The 23278-nt window shown below is 37.9% G+C and overlaps 1 protein-coding gene across 2 annotated transcripts in view; it reads left to right on the forward strand.

Annotated features, from left to right (window-relative positions):
• Positions 1-21889, forward strand: part of LOC116173479 — a 160538-nt gene extending 138649 nt beyond the window's left edge. The window contains exons 3-4 of one of the 2 annotated variants that reach the window (XM_031490976.1): positions 21435-21583; positions 21630-21889. In XM_031490976.1, coding sequence (XP_031346836.1) covers positions 21435-21583; positions 21630-21632 — 152 coding nt within the window. In that variant the 3' untranslated portion in view covers positions 21633-21889. The remainder of the gene's footprint in view (positions 1-21434; positions 21584-21629) is intronic. The other variant, XM_031490975.1, reaches the window with a different exon arrangement.
• Positions 21890-23278: the final 1389 nt, after the last annotated feature.

The raw sequence follows: 23278 nt of genomic DNA on the forward strand, positions 1-23278 counted from the left end.
TCAGTTTCTAGAACTCTGATTTCAGTGATGCCCCATGTCATTTGAAGTCGCATTTTTGTAGTCACCTCAACTTCGTGGCGTGAAGAAAAAGAGTCGTAAAATATAATATATTCTGTCTCCCTCCCCTTTCTTATGGCATTCGTTTTTTCAAAATGCAAAAGACGTGGAGATGCAGTCAGTGAATGAGTGAATGCACGGGTTGTCCGGATGCTCAAATCTTTAATTAATTACTTCATTTTAAAATATTCCCAACCAAAGGAGAGTCGGCTCACAAATTTTGAAAAACCTGGCCCCAAATGAAATTTCATAAATTCGGGCACTTTGTGGGGCAATCTTCAAAAATTACTAGCTTTTCATTCGTTCGTTCGTGTGCAAAGTAATACACATTACTTTGGTGCACTTGTGTATAGGCTAAAGATAGAAATTGGTTCAGTAATTTTATTTGTTAGACCAAATATTTCGGACGCAATCGCAGTTATTCAGAGGATCCAAAATTGTTCTACTGAACACGTCCAGAATTTAAAATTGAACGGATACATTAATATGGCGGGCGCCTCCATTAAAAAAAATTGACAAACAAGTGGACAATATGACTTACATTGAAATTATTTACATTCCCTTCGAATCTTAACCCAAGTGGGTCGTTCTTAGAACGAGGTGGATGTCTTTATCCTTTTATTTTCAAAGACGGTTCAAAAATTTCAATGCGTTTTTTTAGTCACAAAAAAAGGGCTTTGTCCCCATTTAACCTGCACTGTATCTCTCGCCGTTACTGAAGTCCCAATAGTAAGCCACGAATTTGAACCATCCTGTACAGTGTACAGGGTACAACGATTGCGCGGAGTAACTTAATGCCTTGAAGATAAGATTTTTCGATAGAGTGCTTTTGTATTATGATATGGTTGAATATTCTCCTCATTTTAAAAATATTTGGAATTATACAGGGTGCGTCCACAAAGTAGGGCGCCCAAATGGTACATTTTTTTAAATGGAACCCCCTGTATTTGAATGCATTTTTGAATTCTACGTGTAATTGTACGTATTTTTTATTGTATGGTTCATATCCGAAAAGCTAGTAGTATAATTCGATTTTTAAGAAAAATTGGACAGTTGCAAGCGTCAGTATATTGTCAAAATTATTACTTAAACTTTGATTCCAGGTTTTATATCTTTTATCCTGGGTTAAGTAAAAGTCAAATAAATACATCTACTATAAAACCCCCGTCTGGCACACCTTCAAAGTATAGGCTAGCTATTACAAAAAATTCCTCTAAAAGTTCATCACGCAAGAAGTGGATTCGGACGGACGGACAAAAAAATGCGCTAAAAATGATTAGCATCCCGTTTGCAATAACGAAGGGCGGTATAACCGGAAGTAGGCATTTTGTAAAATCCGTCATTTCATAAAAATGCCTAGGCAGTTTATTCAACGCGGGCAAACTGCGGCACAGTGTACTTTCTAGGGCTTAAGCGATTGTGTTCCCTTTCCCTTAGAGAGCGATAAATGGTATCCCTTATCGATCTATAAGGGGAAGAGAAACAACCCCACACGTCAAATTGTCAGCTTTTCACGAAATGACTAGGCATTTTATTAAAAGGACGGATTTTGCAAAATGCCTACGACGGATACAGGCTGTTTCATGCAAACCGTTACCTAAAAATATTCAGGCTTTCATTAATAACCTGAAAATTTGCATACCAACCTAGTTTTTTATGATCTATCGAAAATATTATCATGATCGTTTCACTTCCGGTTCTACCGGATGTCGGTAGCAACTTTCTTATTAAGCGGCAGAGCAAAGCGATACAAGCTTTATAGGGGAGTCGATGGTGTCCGTCTGTCCGTGAACACGATAACTATCAAACGCTTGGACCGATTTGGTTCAAACTCTGCACAGTTGACTTATATGCCACATGTAATAAGCCTGTTGAAAATGGGTCAAATCCAATGACTCCGTGGGGTCACACCGAGGTGCTCTGCCGATTTTTTAAACGCTCTCTATGGGTTTATTTTAAATAGAACATCCTGCATTTTATTGTATTTTCGAAATCTACATGAAAATCTACGTCATTTGATACCACATTTCCCTATACCCCGCATCAAAAGTTATTCAAGACTCTTCAAAATGTTTGACATTTCACTACTTTTCTTTTGAGCCATGTATGTATGACTCCGTTGGCTTGAATGTCAAAAAGTCTTCTAAAATCAACAATACCGACTTGATGTTGCGTGACAATGATTTAAATTTGATCGCCCTTCTGCAGGGTGTTCTAAAACTAATGGTCAACTTTATTAACTTGACCAGACTCAAAATAAGACGAATATTGACCTAAAATTCAAATGATATGATCGTAATTGTGGTTAATCTAAATTAGCGACCACATTTAAACTTACAAAAAATTAACATTTACATTATACAGAGTGACGCATTGTTAGTATAGGTGCTGATACCAATAAAACCGCCCACATGACGTAGTTTTGCTTAACAATATTTTGGTTACCAAAAATGCATATAGATCACTTCTTGGGGATCATTCAAAATAACGATTTTAACCAATCAATTTTGAGCAACAACGTGATGTACGACAAAGTTAATTTTTGAAAGTTGCACATCTGGAACTCATAAACTTTCACATAGCGAAACCCGAAATCGATACGAGGTGTAGGGACTGAGGTATAGCGCGAAACGACACACAGACAGACTTCACGTTCGTGGGTTGCTCTAAAAGTTAATAAAAATGAAGGCATTCAATTTAAAATAACGAAGTGCAAAATTGAACATATTTTATCTGATTATCGATGATCGATTATTATCGTCGGACACTCAGGAATTGCGAACAATCGCTTCCGATAGATATTAAGAGCATTCGAGACAACGGCGAACGCAGGGGGAGAGAGGGAGCGAACTCTACAAAATAATATAATATAGTATAAAAATTTGGATGTGATACTGATACTATTAACTGTTTGTTATTAATTAAATTAATAGTTTCTGTACAGATTCGAAACTAAAAAAAATATTTCCTCTCCTTGAGTCGAGATCTTATATTACAGTATGTACCATGAAGAATGGAGCCCTCACCCTCCTCCGCGCAAATCAAAATACTGCAGTTTTTTATTTGGCACCACTGAGGGCATACGTTTTACTTGCCAAAACGCCATCTAAGGAAATAATTAGTGGAGGAGGGGGGAGGCCTCTTACGACTCCACAATTTGAGAATGGCCGGGAACATCTAAGTATAATAACTATTCTAAAAGCATTTCAAAATCGCCGAAGTAACTCCGGAGGACAAGCGGAGGGGCGAACAAAGCGCATACAATTGCTAAATTTTTTAAACTGAAAATGCCCTAAAAATTATTTAAGTATGTAGATTGTAGATGGTGATTGAAATTCGTCGTTTGGGATCTTTGTAACGGTGAGATACAGTGTAAGTTAAATGGGGCAAAAGTTCCCCGTTTTTGCGACTAAAAAAAACACATTCGAAATTTTTGAAAAAATCTTTGAAACTCGGACAACCGAAAAACTGAAAATGTCAAATTTCGCATTTATTTTCCTTAGTTTAAAAAAAGGACGGTTCCTGTTAGCACCTTCTATGGGCACTTTTTTCGGAGGATCTGGATCTGCTATCGCTGGATTTTTGCGGAGTGAGATAGATGGGAAAAAAAGAAACTCATTTGAATGCATCATAGCCATGTTGATTAAATAAATGTAAAACATTTGGTTTTGAAATTTTTCTTGTAAATTTAGGTAAAAGTATAGAGGTGACACGTCTTTATGTTTCTTTTTTGTCTTCTATCTCATTCCGTAATGATCCAATATGGCGCCTGTAAGAAATAAGAAAGCAGTAGCTTGTCGCTTTTACATTTAGAGTATTATCGACATTATATCAGATTCTCTAAAAAAAGCGGCAAGAAGCTGCTAACGGGAACCGTCCATATCCGACCGTTTAATTTAGGGAAAATGAAAACGAAATTTGACATTTTTTCGGGGTTAGGTATCTTTGTTATTTTCAAAGATAAAAAAAATTTTAAAACCGTTTTTTTGTAGTCATAAATAGGTGCAACTTGGCTCCCATTTAACCACCACTGTATTTCTCACCGGTATGGAGATCCAAATGGTGAGCCACGAATTTGAACCACCCTTACAAATTCGGTTTCAATTGATCTACAAACGAATTACAAAATCAAACTCGCGCTGTGCTTTGAATGTTGAAAAATGGGTCGTGTAAAAGACAGAGGCATTAAACAATTTATGGGAGGGGTACATGCTCTAAGATGATCCACAAACACAAGATTGTCGGATAAAGTGAGAAGGTTCACCACATGCAATTCTGGAATTCCAGCCTGGTAAGCTTCTTGAGCCAAGAGCCAGGAGACAATAACAAAAATTGAAAAGGTGGTGATGAGAAAGTGAAAGTTTCAGTTATTGCATGGAAACGCAGGTAACAATTTTGAACATCTTACACGAAGATTTGGCGATGAATAAAGTATCCGCGAGATGAATCCCCAGGCTCCTCACGCCAAAACAAAAACTTGGCACATCAGAAATTTGCTTTAAAACAAAATGTCGATATTCTTTCAAAAATTGTCACTCGCCAGGAAACCTGGCTATTTCACTGGAATCCTCCAACGAATGAAGAATCGCTACAGTGGTAGCGTAAAGGATCCCTACCAAAACAAGTGAAAATGCAGTGTTCATTCAACGGGAAAATTGGAGGTGGACTCGTTTTCTAGGATTGTGAAGGGAGTTCATGAAAAGGAGCCATTCGACAAAAAAGAATTTTTACCCCTACACCTCAAATTCGAGAAGGTATCGATGAATGTGGCTTCCAGGAATAAACTATTCCGCACTATCTACTATCTTTTCCCCAAGTTGATAAAACACTTACGAGGCCAAAATTTACTTCTAATTAGGAACTGGAAGTTGCTGTTAGTAAAGGGATACAAAAAGAATTTATTTATTGGACATATAGAAAGTGTACTCCAGACGATGAAGTTACGTACATTTTATGTAATGTTTAGCTAGATTGCATAGAAACGTCCCGTAATAATCGACATTGTATGATGTGTTGCCTACAAAACTGGATTTTACGACATTGTTTCTCATGATTTGAGTCTGTTTGTCTAATTAATAGTAGTTGTCTATAAGCTACTGTGTACTAAACTTATTTTTTTTATGTATGCCTTTGAGCCTAGCTTTGAGCCAATTTATCGCGAAGTTTGGGAATTTTCTCTCATTGTAATTTAATGGAGCAATTTTCGAGTCAACTTATGCATAACTATATCCACTCAAAGTGTATAATTGGATGGGCAAAATTTGGGAAAAAAAATAATTAGGAAAAGTGTAAGTACTTCATCTGAAAACGTTTTTTTCTTTTTAATTACTTTCGACCCTATTTAATAACGCTTGGGTGATCATATTATAATCACTACCGAAAATTCCTTGGGATTGTTGAAGGTAAATGTTGATTACAAACTGCCGCGGAATGTTAGAATTAAATTTTGCCAAAATATTTGGAGCAAGATAAATATTTGCCTCTGTTACTGTTTGGAAAGTAGTGAATTAAACCTCGATATACGCAACCAACCGTACACCCACGCCTTTTGAATTGAATAATTTCGGCGGAATGTGTACGTGAATGTGGCGCCGATGTTAAAATGTATCCAACATCATATTCATTAAACTTTTTTTTACGTAAATATTTAGGAGACTATTTCAGTAACTTTGCTTCTAAAATAACACCTTCACTTCCTAAAGAATGAAGCTGAAAATAAGTAGCGCGATTTGTAATTAGCGTTTCGCGAATTCCTCGCCCGTCGATGTTTGTCTTTTTGACGTAAGTGCGAGAGATCATCCCCGACTGGAAGATTAATAGATTTTTATTTATGAATGGGTATGGTCGGGATCATCAGTCTGGAGCGCACGCACTCTCTGCGTAAGTATTGATCAGACGATTGCGTAGGGTCTTTGTCTGCACCACTATCGACTCCCGGAGCTGATATTATACACCGTCTGGCTGGCCGTTTCCAAACCCCTCAGGCCTTTTTCCATTTCGCTTTTGTCTTCCTCTTCCTTCGTTTAAGACTTCCGAAAATCGTATTCACTTTTGCCGAATTTTAAGTTTCGTTCTATCGATTCCGCAGGCCGGGATTTGCACGTTTGCAAAAAGCGAGGGTTGTACATAGAAATAACAAAAGCCAAAAGTTCATTAGTAATCAGATCGGGTACACCTCGCCAAGTGTATCAGCCCGCTACTGCGGCAGACGTTTTTCTTAGAAAATAAACTAGAGATTGTTCCGAAAACTTTTTAAACTCGAATCAATTTCGGAAATTCTATTTCCACGAGAGCGCCGCCTGCGAAATGCGCGACTTTACGCACGTTGGGGACAATTTACATGCATTCATCTTCATTACCGCACTCTCGTATTTTACCTTTTTTTTATCAATCATCATTAGCCTACTGTTTTATGAGGAGAGGAAAAAATGTGTTTAATTAAAAGTGTATCTATCTACATTATAATTTGCATTCCTCGTTTCGCAATCCACTTTTAGGCCATTGTTGTCTGGTTTTTGTGGTTTGGTGAGATAATTTCAATTTCCTTTCGAATTAATTAAATTTGGAGAAGCTACCTTTTGACGTCAATCGTTACTTAAAACATAATTTCCTGCTGTTCGCTCGTCTCCCAAATTATATGGCAGTTAAAGAATGTTGACCGATTTAATCTCTCACCAGTTGTTCTCTCCCATGATTTAATTTTCACCTGCACTGGCTGGTACTATTTTAAACAAATTCATGTATTGTTTTTTACAATAACTTGACATTTCGTAAGTGAATTATGGATTAGGAAAATGGAATTGAAATTGTAGAGCTCTGAATGAGCTCAAAAAAGTGATCATTGTTTGAGATTCAACAAGGTCACGTATCAATTCTGAAAATAATAATATGCTAACTTCACGAGAACTTGGCCTTTTTTTTAGGTTTTCCACGTTCCAACTTCTAGTGTTTGAGGTACTATGGTTTTTCACAACTCGAATTTAAAATATATCCGGTTGCAAGTTCAGTCAGCAATAGATTTTGTATATTTCATGTGAAGTTAGCAATAATGCATAATAGTTATTTTTAGCACAAGTGAGCAAAGGCATTATTTACTCTTGAGCTCTACACTTTCACACCTTCATATAGAGCGAGAGAGTATATAAACGCCCTTACTCAAAAGTGATAATGGTTAGATAAAGGGATGATTTTTAACTTTCACGAGATGGTCAGTTTCCCTTTATCGTCGTATAAATTGTGCACAACTCTTGCTCAGATAAATCGCTTTCTTTTAAACCCAAATAGCTTGGTAAATGGTTGGGTTGGTAGATGATTAATGGGGAGGAGGCTCTTTACACATCCTGGCTTAATTCAAAATCCTCCGACACTCCATTCTGCAGATATTTGCACTGAAAGCTTTGACATCACCAATTCATATGTCTCGTTCGGTCGATTCATTTTACCTTTGAGAGTACTTTCCCCCGATAAACCGTTTTCGAGATATTCGCTCTTACAATTTTGACATCGCCAATGGATATAGTCACCCACTGACAATCTCGAAAAAAAGGCGCGCGAGAAAGTTATGGTTTGTACTAACCAATTTATTTCAATGAGACGTTTTATTAGAGTACCGTGAAGGGTATAACGTGTGTTAACCCCCCCCCCCCCCCTCAAGCTTTACTTGGCACCACCAAAGACAGGCGTATGCAAAGTTTGAGAATAATTGGTTATCGTAGGTAAAAGTTATGCAGGTTCTACTTTCAAAAATAGCATTTTACGAAATAAATACGTGGAGGGGGGGGGGGCTTAAAACAGCGAAATTTGATAGCCGTCTGGCACACCTTCAAGGTATAGGCTACCTATTGCAAAAAAAATACAGGACTCTAGAACCATTCCGCTACAAGTAGTTCAAGACGGCAGGAGTGGGCCAGGACGAACCGACGGACGGACAAAACGCAAACAATAGCACATTTTTTTTAACTCTTAAACAAATGCGCTAAAATGATTACAAAACAAGTTTAGGTTCTCCCGTCATTTCCATGGAAACAGTATTGTGTTCTGTTCTAAACTTCATTTTATATCGTGCTCCTCGTCCCATTTTTAATAAGAATGGCAGATCATTTGGACTACTATTCGAAGTCAATAAAAACTTTATTTTAGTGCTTAGCGATCCAAGGACAATTTCTGCACGAAAGTACTCACCCCATCAGATCTCTACTCTGCCTAGGTTTGTGCCGGACGCGCCTTCGGTTCACTCGGCACTGGTTTTGCAACTTGAACTTTTGCATGAAAGTTTAAAAACCACTCTATTTTAATGCCGAGAGACCGGAAGGCGAGTTCCACACAAACCTAGGCAGAGTAGCGGTCTGATGTGGTGAATCAATTTGTGCAAAACTATTTCAAAAGTCAATACAAAATTTGTTACTGTTTAGCGATCCAAGGATAATTTATGCACAAATGTACTCACTCCATCAGACCTTTACTCTGCCTAGGTTTGTGCCGAACTCGCTTTCGATTCACTCGGCACTGGTTTTAGAACTGTCACTTTTGCTTGAAACTTTAATAACCACTCTATTTTAATGCCCAGCGAGTCGCAGGCGAGTTTACCACAAACCTAGGCAGAGTAGTAGTCTAATGTGTTGAGTGAATTTGTGAAACACTAATCGCAAAATCAATACCAAATTTATTTTATTGCTTAGTGATCCAAAGGCAATTTCTGCACAAATTGACTCACCCCATCAGACCTCTACTATGCCTAGGTTTGTCTTAAAACTCTCACTTTTGTTCGAAATAATAATATCCACTCGATTTTAATGCCCAGCGAGCCGAAGCTCGGCACTGGTTTTGAAACTCACTTTTGCTTCAAAGTTTAATAAACCACAAACCTAGGCAGAATGTCTAACATGGTGAGTAAGTTTCTGAAACACTATGCGAAAAATTAATAACAACAAATTTTTTTATTGTTCAGTGATGTAAGGGCAATTTCTTTACAAATGTATTCACCCTATCAGACCTCTACTCTGCCTAGGTTTGTGCCGAACCCGCCTTCGGTTCTCTCGGCCCTAGTTTGAAAACTTTCACTTTTGCTTGAAGGTTTAATAATCACTCTATTTTTATGTCAAGCGAACCGAATACGAGTTCGGCACAAACGTAGGCAGAATATGAGAATAGAGGTTTAATGTGGTAAGTAAATTTGTGCAAAATTGTCTTTTGTTCGAATATTCAATAACAAATTTATTCTATTACTCTATTATCTATTATCGCCATTTTTTGGAAATAATTCTCAACTTTAGCCGTTTTTCTTTAAGTAGTGATGACATATCCAATGTAGGTATCTTCAATGAGAAATGTACGTTCGGAAAAGCTGGACCCCAAACAATCAAGATTAAGAACAACAAAATTCACTTCGATCCCAAAAAGTCTCAACTCGAGTGGACTTACCCTAGGAATATTGAAGCCTGTAAGTGTGACTTTCGAAAATTTCGTCTTCCATCCCATCCTCTACTTCCAAAGGATTATTCCTCGGATTATCATTTAAAAAAACCGCACCTTCGGTATATTTGCTATGGATTGAATGCTAGTTCTCTTCCAATCCTGTGATAAAATCCAAAAAATGTCCCCTTCAACTAAACTGCTTTTTCGAAAGAAAATAATTCTCCATATATGATGTTGTCTGTCTGTCTGTCTGTCTATCCGTCTGCCTGTTCCTCTTCTAACTCAAGAACGAAAAGAGATAGCGATATCAAACCTTCGCCAATCGATTTCTACGAGTTCAAGGATCAGTGTTCTTGAATATGAGCCGGATCAAAAGTCTAGTTTCCGAATACGAGTGGAAAAACTTTTCCCTACTGAAAATCGTATGCGATTCTTCGTATCTTGTTGTAATTGGTTGTGATTGGTAGAAATGGAAAAAAAATTGCACAGTTTATGCTGAACCCCCAGCCACAATGACTCTCAGGCATATTCGCTCCTAGAGTAGTAGCATCCGGAATCGCCTGCATAATATTCTCCAAGAATAGCAAGTGCGTGGTACTAGAGCCCTGTGGAAAGCCTAACGCAATCTACTTGGTGGTTAAGCATTCAAAATTTGACCTGATTTAGTTATTAATTGTTATATTCCGCTCAAAGTTGCAACTCTGTGGACCATTTACATAATAAAGAAAAAGAATGAACACCTTGAAAGCATGAATGATATGAATGAATGACTCCCCGAATGACCTTCTCGATGAAAAAATAGGCAAAACGAATCTGAATACATCTACTTTGTGGCATCACGATTATCATTTTGACGATCATCTGTAACGTCGCCCCATGCGCGCCCTTGAATCTGATGAATGGAGAGGCAACCGATTTAATGGATGTTTACGTTTCACGGCTGCAAATCCTTAACATCTCCTGTAAATATGACGAATGTAAACATTTACCTTTACATAAATCTGTATGCATCGTGCGCACTGGAACGATTTCGAATTAATCATCCCGTTAAAGACGAAATATAATATATTATTGTTTTTTTTCTTTTTTCAAAATTAGTTTGGACTTTTCTCCCTATCGTAAAGTAAGAATTTATGTCTCTCGAATGGTGCAGCTGACTAATTTAAAAACTATAAAATTTCATAGTCACTTTAATGAGATTACAAGAGTACTTAAATAGGATATTTTAGTGTAGAGACATGTAGGAAAATAGACAAATTTCGAAAAAAAAGCGCAACGTGTGCGCATAAAAGCGACCAGAGAGTTATTTTGGGAAATGCACGAGATTGTTTGCATATTGTAATTAAGGTATAAAATGAGGTTTGACCTATTTTATGTATGATGTATACAAAGTTCTATTTTTAGCCACCTTCCTTCTCTCTTCCTAGATGTTTCTTTCACCTTGCTTCCTTCTTTCGCTATCCCGCCAACAACTTCTTCCCCAATTTGTTTTCTTTATTATTATGGAATTTATGTGACCTGTCGTTGTTGTTATCCCATTCACCGGTATTTAAAGATTTAGTAGTGGATTTACAACTAATCAGAAGTCCCATTAAAAAAAGTCGAGAAGGAATTTTTTCAGCTGCTTCGCCAACTCAAAAAGGATTAGTTTTTCCATTCCCTTTCAATTGCAATTCTCGCGATGCATAATACACATGTCAGCTTCTAAAAGTAGTTCGCAATCTCCAGAACGGTATTTGTTGATATTTAAATCTGATGATGGTAGCTGGAAAATCGGCAAATTTCTGTTTTTCTGGCATATATCTTCGGATGTAATCGGAATGTTATGGTTTTCTTTACAGTTTACAGCATGATAATAACTGTTTCATTGCGCAAATTTTCTCTAATTTACCTAACCATCGTCTTTCTTCTATGGTTTCTGAGAGATCCCCATGATAGACATGATTATCTTGGACACAGTAAAAATAGTATAATTAGCACAGTAGAAATCCGCTGCCGTTGCTCACTAGGTACTGGAAAGGCAAAAAGATCGGATTTTGGGGTAATGCTCGTACAGAAAAATTCGAAGCTGCTAATTAGAAATATGATACAGTGTCTTGACCGTATCAACGAAAAGCGTGCTCCAACGCTGTTGGGGGTGAAATTATAAGGGAGTATCGAGCGTGTAATTATATGGTTCTCAATGTATTGCTTTAATAATATAATACGGGTACAATGCTCAAGCCACTTGCCGTTTCCAAAATTTCCTAAATTTACATGTTTGTGGTATTTATTTATTTATTTATTATCCCTCTCTTGTTCTGGGCCCTCAACAGGCTTGCGCCCAATTACAGAGTGACCCGCATAATGCTTTTTAGAGGTGCCTCTGCAGAAGGTCTTAAGTTGTTCTATACCACTTCGGTATTTACCTTACGAATTAGGAAAACTGCAGGAAAACCTAATTCGGAGTAGCCGACAGAATGCTCGAAATTGGCCTAAGGTAATTCCCATCTCTGCCACAGATGAAAAATTCACCTCAACCCAGGTTCGAACATCCAACCTCCAGATTTATAGCCCAACGCTCTAAACACAGAATATATTATAGAGCGTTGAAAAGATACCGTTTTACCAGTTTTACCAAATTTAGCTAAAAAGGGTTTTCGAGGTCCTCAGGTTATTTAGCCTATTCCGGGACTCGGCGTTTTCCAAATCTTCAAATTTGTAGTCTTCTGAATTTCCCGAGTCCCCTCAATTTTCACAGTTTTCAGAGCAGCCAAGATTTTCAAGGTTAGGATCTGCAGCGAGATAAAGATCTCAGTGAGGTTTCATGTTTAAAGTGAAAGGATATTTGCCGACGTGTATTTCGAATCCTCTGAGGCTTGCTAGTTTTCTCGGTCTTTAGGATTTACAAGGCTTACACGGTCCCAAAAGCTACGGATTTCAGGAGGTTCTTAACGGGACAGCGGTTTAAAGGAGTAGTGTCATGGTGGAATCTTCAGAATGTTGTTTAGGGTTGCATTATATGTTATGGGTAGCAATTCTGAAAAGCTTGTATTTTTGTCACAGGAGTTGATCTCCTTATGTTCCTCAAGTCCCAATCTCTGGCCCGTCTTAAAAATGTGATGGCTTGCGCATGTGCCGACTTTTTTAATGTTACGTACCTACCTAGGAGTAGTTTAGGTGAATTGTGTCTTTTCGAATTTCAAATTCTAATATTCATATTAAATAACCCCACACACATGGGTTAAGTATTATCGAAAACGTTCAGCAACTATAACAGTCCTCCAGAAGTTTTCGGTCTGTCTTGGTTCTGGGCAAAATGCGGTCGGCAATGGTAAGCTCCTAAGCTAACTCGAATGCAGAACGGCAGTCCCAAGAATTCTAAAGGGCAAGCGGTGGGCGGCTACTGGTGAATGCTAAGATAAACTTAAAGTGCACAGCAATTTCGATAAACGGAAACAGTAAATAATCGGATTCGGTAGCGGTTTCTACGGGAAATCGATTGCAGGAAAGCGGAATATCCCCGCCTTATTATTAATGAAACGGAAAATAGCAAAAACCTTACTTGCAATTAACGGACCGGTAGGAATTACTACGCAAGAAAAAGTAAAAGTTATAGCTGCGGTGCGGTAAACTTAATGTAAACGGTAAACGGTATGAATGCAAAGTAAATTTACGGAAAAGCTCAAAATTACGGTACTTACAAAACGTAGTTTGCAAAGATGCAAAATTCAGAAAGCAAACGATTTAAATACGGTTAAACACTAATGGCAAAAATGCAAACGGCGAAAGATTTAACTTTTCGGTTAAACCTTCGTTTCGGTAAACCACCAAAGGCTTTTGCCCTCTAACTTAAGCGTTTACCTTATACAAACTACCCAAAATACGGAGAGGAACGTAGGAAATTCCGGGCTGGCCTTCGTATTCGATTATCTACATAAAAAATTACAAGTTTTGTAATCAATTACGTGAAAAGTAACTTAAAAATACGAGACCGCTGTCAAAATTCAAGCTTTTAAGGGCGCAGTTAACGGATGCAATCTCGACTTAATCGAAGGCTGTTGTCTGTAACCTATGCAACTAATTACGGTTAATTACACTTAGCCAAAATTCGGAATGAAATTCGGCCTTTGTTCTTTGGAATGTGAGGTCAAGCGGCGTAATTTCCTATCACGTCGATTAACAGCCCAGTCTGGGAATATAAGAATCAACTCCCGTATATGTCGAAAGGACCTTGGAATATTTTTAAAATGTTTCAAAACCCAAATTATGAATAACGAGCAAATATCAACTATCAATTAGCGAAAACCCGAAGTCTTTTTAGGTGGCTCAGCGGGCGAGACCTCGAAGGAACAGACAGACAGACAGACAGACGACGGAAATTCAAGCGCATAAGTTTATCTCAACTTCGTTGTGTTACGCCAAAAATTTGCATACACTTTATATATGCATGATGTCCGATTTGGTAGCATTGCAACTGCCTCGGCCATTGAAATTTCAAAAAGTAAACCAAAAATACAAAAAACGTTATTTGCTGATAATGATAGCATTGCTGTTGACATGTGTTCGATACCTTAATAATATTGTGGTTTATCGATTTTTGGTTCACATCTTTTCAAAATGTCATATACCTAAATTTAGCCGTTTTTGACATTTCAATTATGTCAATTTTTATGTCACTCAAAATTTATAACATAACACGAGCGAGTGCTTAATACTTTAGTTCGGCATCGATGTGGGAACTAACTCGAAACGCAATTCGATTTGCTTATACAACAAAGACCAATCTTTCTAGACTCGCGCTCCCGAATGCTTCCGACTTTTCTAGAGCAAACACGTCGTATTTTCCGGAAAGAATGCGTCACATCCGCCTTAAGGCCAGTTCTCACATAAGCGACCCGTAGCGACGCGGCGCGGTACGTTGCCGCGCGTTGCTGCACATTGATTTTTAGGTTCGATTCTTACAAATTGTCCTTTTGGGGAGGGAACAAACAGCTTGGTTCATGGCTCATCGAGTACTTCATCTAGTGGTTGAACAATGAACTAAAAAAAGAAAGAAGAGGGTATACTGGGTGCATAAAATTCACTCACATAGCACCCATAGCACTCTCTTCCGATCAATCGATGCATCAGCTGTTCTTCCCAGTCACTGACTATTTCTTCACTGTATTGACAATGACAACCGTGGGGGCATCCAGACGGAAACGTGTGATCGCCACTGTTTCTATGGTCTACTAAAGCGCGTTGCGATGCCGCCACTGCAACTGTCGCTCGTTCATCCGATTGCGATGAAACTTTGGGATTGGTTTGACGCATGCCCGCGAAGGTTTTTGATTTAGTAAAACTGACATAATTTAGAAAGTCTTGAAAAGATGTCGATGTGAGGAGGCGTGTTCTTACTTTCCGTCTGTCTGTTTATCTTTCCTTTATTATGTTTTCCCACTATTATATTTGACGGTACTGGATGCGTTTAAATAAAAGGACGGCAACCGAAAGACTATATTATATAACACATAAATGAGGTAATAAATACAACATGGTAGGTATATAACTACCTAACTAAACGGAAACGGACATGCTGAATTACATTGCTACCAGACCAAACTAGGATAATACAATACCAACTTAAAAATATGGTCGCATTCAATACATCACATCCTTTACTGGTCAAAAGATATGTTATTTTGGAGTATAATATGTTTTTGATCAAAACTGACCAAAGTTATCGATTTAGTTGCGAAAACCACCCAATGCCCAATGCCCAATAAAATGATAAGGTTTGTCTTAGAAATAGTTTTCCTGTAGATTCCGATGCATTTTTGTGGAGGCACTTGTTAGTCACAATCTTTATTTTCTAGACCGAAGAAAAGGTACGTGGAAAAAAAGTGGAGTTGAAAGATTTAATTTATCGGGAAGTCTTTGGGGGTGTGTTTCTAAATTGTATTTACGAGCAGTCAGTCTACTTTTACACTTCCCGCTATCCTACAGTACTCTTATCCAACAATTTTGAATGAGCACAAATGCATTTCTCTATTTTCTTAAAATTGCGACATTTTCACTCATTACGAGAATTGTTACAGATCTGCTATTTCTGTTGCTGACAAAGACCCAAATGGATTGCGGCAATTTATTTTACTCGAACATAATAAAACACTCCATCTATAGATAGGTACGAACGGAGCGACACAAAAACACAATGGTCGCTCGCACCACTTTTGCAATCGTCCATTTTTCATTGGACGCGGAGAAATATTTACGTACATAGGTCAGCTTTTTTTAAGGGACGTTGTTACGTAATTCGTTACATTTGCTCACGTGGTTTTTCACCACCGACGACGACGCTATCGACGTCATAGGCGCGCCTCGCCCCTCTGATATCGACCCGCCGTCTAGACGACACATTATAAATAGGAAGTTATTTAATCCCCGATATGTATTTTATGGTTATTCGCTAATCATATTACTGGCTGTTGTTTAGTGGTGCTGCTGCGTATGTTTTGTCTAGACTGCTCGAGTTTCCTTCGCCACCCTTCTTTACCAACAGTTGCGTTTTCGAGTGAGGGTCAACTCCCTTAAGCTCGAGGATTCGCAATAATTAAAGTATATAATTTGAAATAAGTGTTAAAAGGTTAGTCAAGCGTATGACAATGGTGGCTCATAGACAAGATAACATACACTACCTCAATCAATAAGTCTGGGCCACTGGAGCGACGACGGCCAGACGGTGTGACCTACAGCAGCTACCTCGATGACACACTTCTCGCTATCACACATAATATATAACTTACACTTGGCCATAATATTAATTTTATACAATCACACACCCATTTGTGTTCGTCTAGACAAGATAAAGTTTCCATATTTGTGTCCCATCCACATATTGTTACTGTTTTATTTTCCAGCCTGGAAACCGCAACATTTAAATTGCTACCATGTCGCATTAAAAATTCTGCACGTTTCGTAATTGTTTTTCTGTGCAAAATGGAAATTTATTGCATTACACCTCGCCGGTGAGTCACCTGATTGCTAATCTATTTTTTTTTCGAGCTCGCTCTCGTCGACGGTGAAAGGATGAATTTAAATGCGAGGCGCCGAATTTTACTGCGGATGGGGAATTTCTCGTTAGGCCCGGCTTCAATTTTAAATTAGATTTGTACAAACGTACGAGATTCGTGATGGAAGTAGACCTTTAAAATGTGGCGAAAAGTATCTACCCACTTTCGTGGCGATGAATTTTTCATACCCAATTACTCTTGGAGAAAATCAAATCAGCTCTAAATTCAAATGTTTGGTCATTCCGAGACGAAAACATAATAACATCAGAAAGTTTAATATTGCGACATTCAAGTCACGGGTACCAAAATAAGTGAAGAAAATGGGGCCGAATAGGCATAGTGCATAGCCAGCAAACATAGCAAACGAGCTCCTGGGTATGGCTTGGCTTGGTATTAAGTATTAAATATGGCTAAAGCTATGCTAGCTTTGAATTTCATGCAATTCGGTTTATAACTAACGGAGATGTCAAAAGGGCCTTCCTTATATTTTAGCCTATATTGCCAATTCACGAACTCCGATCTACAAATTTGATAAAGAATCCACCTGCAAAATTTCATCGTAATCGATCCATTCGTTTTTGAAATATCGTGCTAACGGGCGGACAGACGGACAGACACCGCAAAATTTATAAACTCGCGAGGTGTTCGTTAATAATGAAAGAAAAAACAAGACACAGATTCCAAAAGTTGAAAAATTCTAGCTGTTGTCACGGTTTTAAACAAATGTTAAACGAATTTATTTAAACAAAAGTCAAGTACAATTTTTAAAGTTTACGACCGCGATACTTATTTTTTTTGCTTTATTTTTGAGTGGGTGGAGTTTCAGCCAAGGCAGCCCTACCAACCCAACCCACTATACATTTACAAATATTTATTTATTTATTGTCCTTGTTCTGGCCCCTCAACAGGCTTCCACCCTGCAATTACAGGGTGACCCGCATAATGCTTTTTAGAGGTGCCCCTGCAGAAGGTCGTAAGTTGTTCTATTTCTATACTACCCACGTATTTACCTTACGAATTAGAACTAACTCGTAATAGCCGACAGAATGCCCAAAACTGAGCTAAGGAAACTCCCATCTCTGCCATAGATGAAAAATTCTAACCTCAGCCCTGGTTCGAACACCCGACCTCTGGCCTTTTTTTGGATGGCCACCTCGTTATTATGTAAATTACATATAACTTATTTAAGATTAGAATATTAAATCAGAAAAACCAAGATATTTTGAAAAATACCAGAGATGGGTATAGGACATTATTATCAAAAGTTGAAGGTTTTTGGAGGAGCTAAAAGATGACAGAAAAATATACAGGGTGTTCCATTAAAAAAAAGTGAGATTTTTTAATATGAAGTTTTGCAGCTTTGGACCTACCAAAAAAACACCCTGTAAAGTTGAGTCGCAATTTTACTTCATTTTTCTATTAAACATTCACTCAAACACTATGGAGTCCTTCATCAACAAACCCTGTAAGCTATTTTTTTAATGTTTTGTAGTAGATGTATTTATTTGACTTTTACTTAACCCAGAATAAACGATATAAAACCTGGAATCAAAAATTAAGTAATAATTTTGACAATATACTGACGCTTGCAAATGCCCAATTTTTCTTACACCCTGTATAATTCCAAATATCTTTAAAATGTGGAGAATATTCAACCATATCATAATACACACTCCATCGAAAAATTTTATCTTCAAAGCATTAAGTTACTCCGCGTAATCGTTGACTCACCCTGTACATACCGAAAAATGTTATTCTTGATAACGTGACATCCAGAATCAGCCTGAACTACGTTATTCCCGAGGTTATTCCTATCTCTAAATAATCGATTTAAATTTTGTATTGCTTTGGCCCCATGTTGGGCGCCAAATAAATAATGCTGAGTGCAATGGTGTGCGGTTAACTACACGACTATATTCGCTACAAAGCAAAATTTTAATAATCCAAATTAAGACTCAGTATCAGCTTCCAATGAATCGTTTACGCAAATTATGTTTACCACCTGAGATGTAGATGTAGGGCACAAGTAGAAAAATTTGAGATGAAAAATGAGAATTCTATCTGGGTCGTACAATGGATTCAAATACACATACCTAACTAATTAATTGACCACAAAAAATGTATATCTACCGAAAACATACGCAATAATCATCAAAACAAACCTAAAATAAAGAATGGTACAAGCCCGTTATATTTACCCCACACGCAGGTGGTCGACACAAATAAACAAAGATACAAAACATACATTTGCGGAGTCGGCCAGCTTTGCTGAACACCCAGTAGAAGCGTTTTAAGTTGCGCGCTTCGTTATCAAGTAGTTCCTGAATTTACTTATTTGCACTAGGAGACGAGGGAGCTTTGTGTGTTTTCATTTTGTTTAATTGGTTGTCTTGCCGCCGATAACGCTCGTAAGTAGCGAATTTATTCATTTTTGCAACCGTTCTTCAAAGAACATTTTAATCGTGGTTAAAGCCGCCAGGGAAGAAGAGAAAGAATCAATCTTATTAACTTTTAGGTCCGTTAATTATCGATTTTAGGTTTGTAAAAAATACAGGATTGAAACCGGCGAGATTGTGCAGTTCAAGGGAAATATCAACGCATGGACTGCCGAATTTGGAGATTTCATTCCGACCAATTGGATAAGTGCAATTAAGGATTGGCATTTAAGCCAATTATAGAAAACCCGTCAGATTGAGCTGGGCCTTATGTCAAAAGAAGCGCTCTTAAAAATCGTGAAGTTTGACTTCTGCCCCATATTCTTCCGATGTCGGGGAAAGGAGTAATTATTTAAAAAACAGTTTAATTTGTTTAAACATATCGAACATATTCTAGTTTGTTTCTACTCAAATGAAAGTTTAGATAAATAGAAAACACCCTATGAATTTGGATCTTTTACTTTTGCATCTTCGCAAGCTACGTTTTGTAAGTACCGAAATTTTTGCTTTGCCGTTAAATTCCTGTAGCTGCGGTTTATCCTGTTGAGGTTATACCCGAGGCTCCCGAGACCGACCCACCAGAGCATTTTGCTACAGACGACCTCGACCAGGCGCGTGGCCGTTCGCTTGAAATGTTCCTTTTTTTTTATAAAAAAATTACCCGCAAAAGAAATCATGCACCTGCATCCTTTGTTATCAACACCAAACACACGTGCGTCTTGAAATCACGCGATAAGAACGTCCTTATCGCAAAACGGGCAGATTTTTCTTACATTCTAAAGCGGGCTCAGACGACTCGTGTACTTGGCGAATACACAATTATTTGCGTACTTGGGAAGTATACGAGCTTGGCGAGTTGCGATGGCAAGCAGGGCACTCACACGACGTGTACATTGTACAAGTACGCGAGGGCGAATATTTGGGGCGAACATTTGTATACTTTGTACAAATGAATGACTAGACAGTGACGTGACTGCCATTATGGATAGCGGTCGTCCAGAGAATTTAGTTGTTGCTTCCGCGGCTTTTGTTGTGTTCGAGTTTTACAATTTAAATAAACAAATTTACACAAACGACAACATTCAAACAGAAATTAAACTATTACAAACAATTCTAAAAGGAAAAATAACGCTACAGACAGTATGAGAATTTGGCATTTGGCGGATGTTTGAGAAAGGCACTTTATTAAAAAAGTTAGTTGATTTCGATACACGATGGTGCATGTACAAAGTTGATTAGGAAGTGCTCGCATTTCGTCGACCGTTACCGAAATGGTCTGCACTTAACAAGGATGAGCGTACGTAACAGTCCGTTACGTTTATATTTCAAATACCTTTTTTCGGTAGTCAGCCGGTGTTTCGAAGTCTTCATAAGGTGACGATTTTTCAATTTTAAATGTGTGACAAACCAATGCTGGGCTTATTGATAAAGAAATCCTATACAGATTTAAATTAACTTAAAACATTCCCATGTAAGGGTGGCCTGTTCTTATCTTCGGTATTATTTCAGCCTAAATAACGTCTACTTGAGGTTGTTTACACAACAGTATATTCGCCCCCAAAGAATTAAATTCACCCCTCCCACCCTCCACTTCACTTCGTCCATAAATTTGATCCTTGTACATTCATTCCCCAGTAGGATCAACTTAAGATTCGCTTTCAGATTTCATCTTCGGAAGGCTCGCGGTAAAGTGAAGCAGAATTGTGATCTAAAGAAAACAAGAGCGTGTTATGAAAAAGCGAATACGCGATCAGGGCGGATTCGCGAACTTTCGGCCCTAGGCTGTAATAATGTATCTCCCTTCGACATTTGTCAATTTTCTACAATTGGTAACAATAAATTGTTCTACTCCTCATATAAATGAAATGTGTCATATCATACGAGGTGTGTCTAAAAAAATCAGACATTTTTCATAAAACAGAATTCTTTCCTTTATTATTATTATTATTCAAATTCAAAAATTTAATTAATAACTGTAGCTGGTAACACAGAAATTTTGGTAACAGAAAATATCTGTAACGGAAAATGCGCCCTTCATTTTATGATTAAAGGTTGCATACAAGTGCGGTTGAAGAAGCGAATTTTAAAAACAGATATTGTACTCTCTCCATCCAAATAAGCTAAAAAGGCTTCGATTCGAATTGAACATGTACGGCACGGCATACAAATTTAAAAAAAAATACTACGTCATGTAGTACGTTGTGTGTCGGTATTTCGAATGCATATCGTAAATGCACTCTCATGGTTTCACGTCTCCCCGGTCTTTTTACTTTTCCTTTAACTTTTTTTTCGTTATAAAAGAATACCAGGTATTTGCATATAACACAAAGTTGCCCGGGCCAGACAAAATAAAATCTGAATTTTATTTTTTTCCTCACTGACCCTACAAGAGCTCAATGTCAGACATGCGAACTTGCAAGTAATGAGAGTTTGGGGTACTTCGAGGAATATGTAATTGATCTTTTGTGAAATAGTGTCTTTTTCTTTTTTGCAGTTAGCACCGAATCCGCCATCCTGGTTTTAGTGGTGTCTGCGGTGGTGTTGACGGTGGCGCTGGGACTCGTCACGTGCGTGCTGAGCCACTATCGCGGGGGCACGGCGGCCGACCCGCACGACGCCGGGCATACACCGACCACTGCACCCGTAAGTAAACACACACACTTAATTAATTCATTAATTAGAAATTCAGTAGCTGCATTCGCCGTCTGCTCGGAATTTCTAAGCGAATCTCTCCAGACGCCTTCTGATTAAAGCAGTTGTTGTTCTCACATGAAAGGGTTCGGTCTTCATTATTCGGAGAGGGTAAATAGTCAGTTTGATAGATCGCGCGAAAATTGAAAATTAAAAAGGAACCCAATACGATTCATCATTTTACGTATAAACAACCGAGCTAATTATAGAATCTAAAATTATAAATTAGCATAACAAAAAAGAACTGTTTTGGGTCCGGCCAGACCGCATTCGTGGAAGACGTATCCCACTAGACTTTTTTTTACCGTTTGGAATTTCCTGCACCTTGCACTTCTCAGAAATGGTGCATAAAAATATCGGTCAAGGTTGACCACATCCTCGATACACAAAAAATTACCCTTCTATCAACGTTTTGGCGGCGTGGCATTTCCCGTTTACGTTCATTCTCAAGTTTTTTTTTTCGCCACCCGCTGCAATTAAAAATAAACGCCGCCAATGTCACCTTTACTTTTATTGCCAGAAAATACCTAAAAACGGGCTTGTCTCTCGAAAATTTTACTGCGTCCACCGGTTTGTCCCGTAGAAAATAAATCTTACGGTTAGATAATATCAGTGCAGTTAAATTTAAAGGTTACGATACCTGGAGTTTTGAATCGGAATGGGGCACTGGGGCGAATATATTTAATGGCTGTTTACCAATGCACTCTGCCCCCGATGCAGACTTGCATAAATTTCGACTCGTTCGGCTGACGTGGAAAATTTAACGCGACATTTAGCATCCTTTTCGTTTTGGCGGACATCGAATTTATTGCACATCGAACTAAAACCGAAATATAACAATTACTTTAAAACCTATATTTATGAAGTTTGTAACGGTAGCTCTAAATTTGGATTTATTTTTTCGAAGTTTATAGAGACAGGTAAAGTACACATTTTTTTTTAATTTCAAGGGTTAGAGCAGGTTAGGCATTACATATCATAGAAAATTTACAGAGTGTCAATTTAGATTGCCGATTTTCCAATAAATTACGTGGAATTTCAAGAATAAATCTGAAGATTGTCCTGTCTGTGTCTTTTAATTTCTGTAGAGCATTGTTTTCATAGTGTGTTCCGGATGTCTGTCTAGAGACGAGATGTTGCTGTAACTAGAGCTAAAGTGGGTATCAATTCCACAACATGAAATAAGCATGAGATCATTTCAATATCCTGGTCCCATACGTGAGATTTGATTTATTACATTAGCTTTTATTTAAATGGTAGTTCATGAAGAAAACGAATCAACAAGTAAATTTGTCCGATTTTGTTAATAAGAAGCCATTTTGTAGGCGTTCATTAATCAGCACGGATGGGGGAGGGGGTATGATTTAAAAAAATCTGTATGGCTACAATCGAGATTAACGAGCTTAACGATTTTTAAATGGATCGAGGCAAATGAGGAAAATCACGTTTATTTCGGTTGGTCGCAAAGTCCAAGGCTGAAGTGATGTGGACATTCACAGTTGTAAATAATGAGCAAACTTATCGATAAATTAAAAATGCGGCACTTATTGTTTATAGTTTGATGAACTAAAGGAATAATATTAAAACCCATCAAAACCTTTCCCACCCTCTCCTGTTCATTTGAATTTTTATGCCGTGGTGGGATTG

This window comes from Photinus pyralis, unplaced genomic scaffold (genome assembly GCF_008802855.1).
Source record: "Photinus pyralis isolate 1611_PpyrPB1 unplaced genomic scaffold, Ppyr1.3 Ppyr1.4_LG6, whole genome shotgun sequence".
In the NCBI taxonomy this organism is placed as follows: domain Eukaryota; kingdom Metazoa; phylum Arthropoda; class Insecta; order Coleoptera; family Lampyridae; genus Photinus; species Photinus pyralis.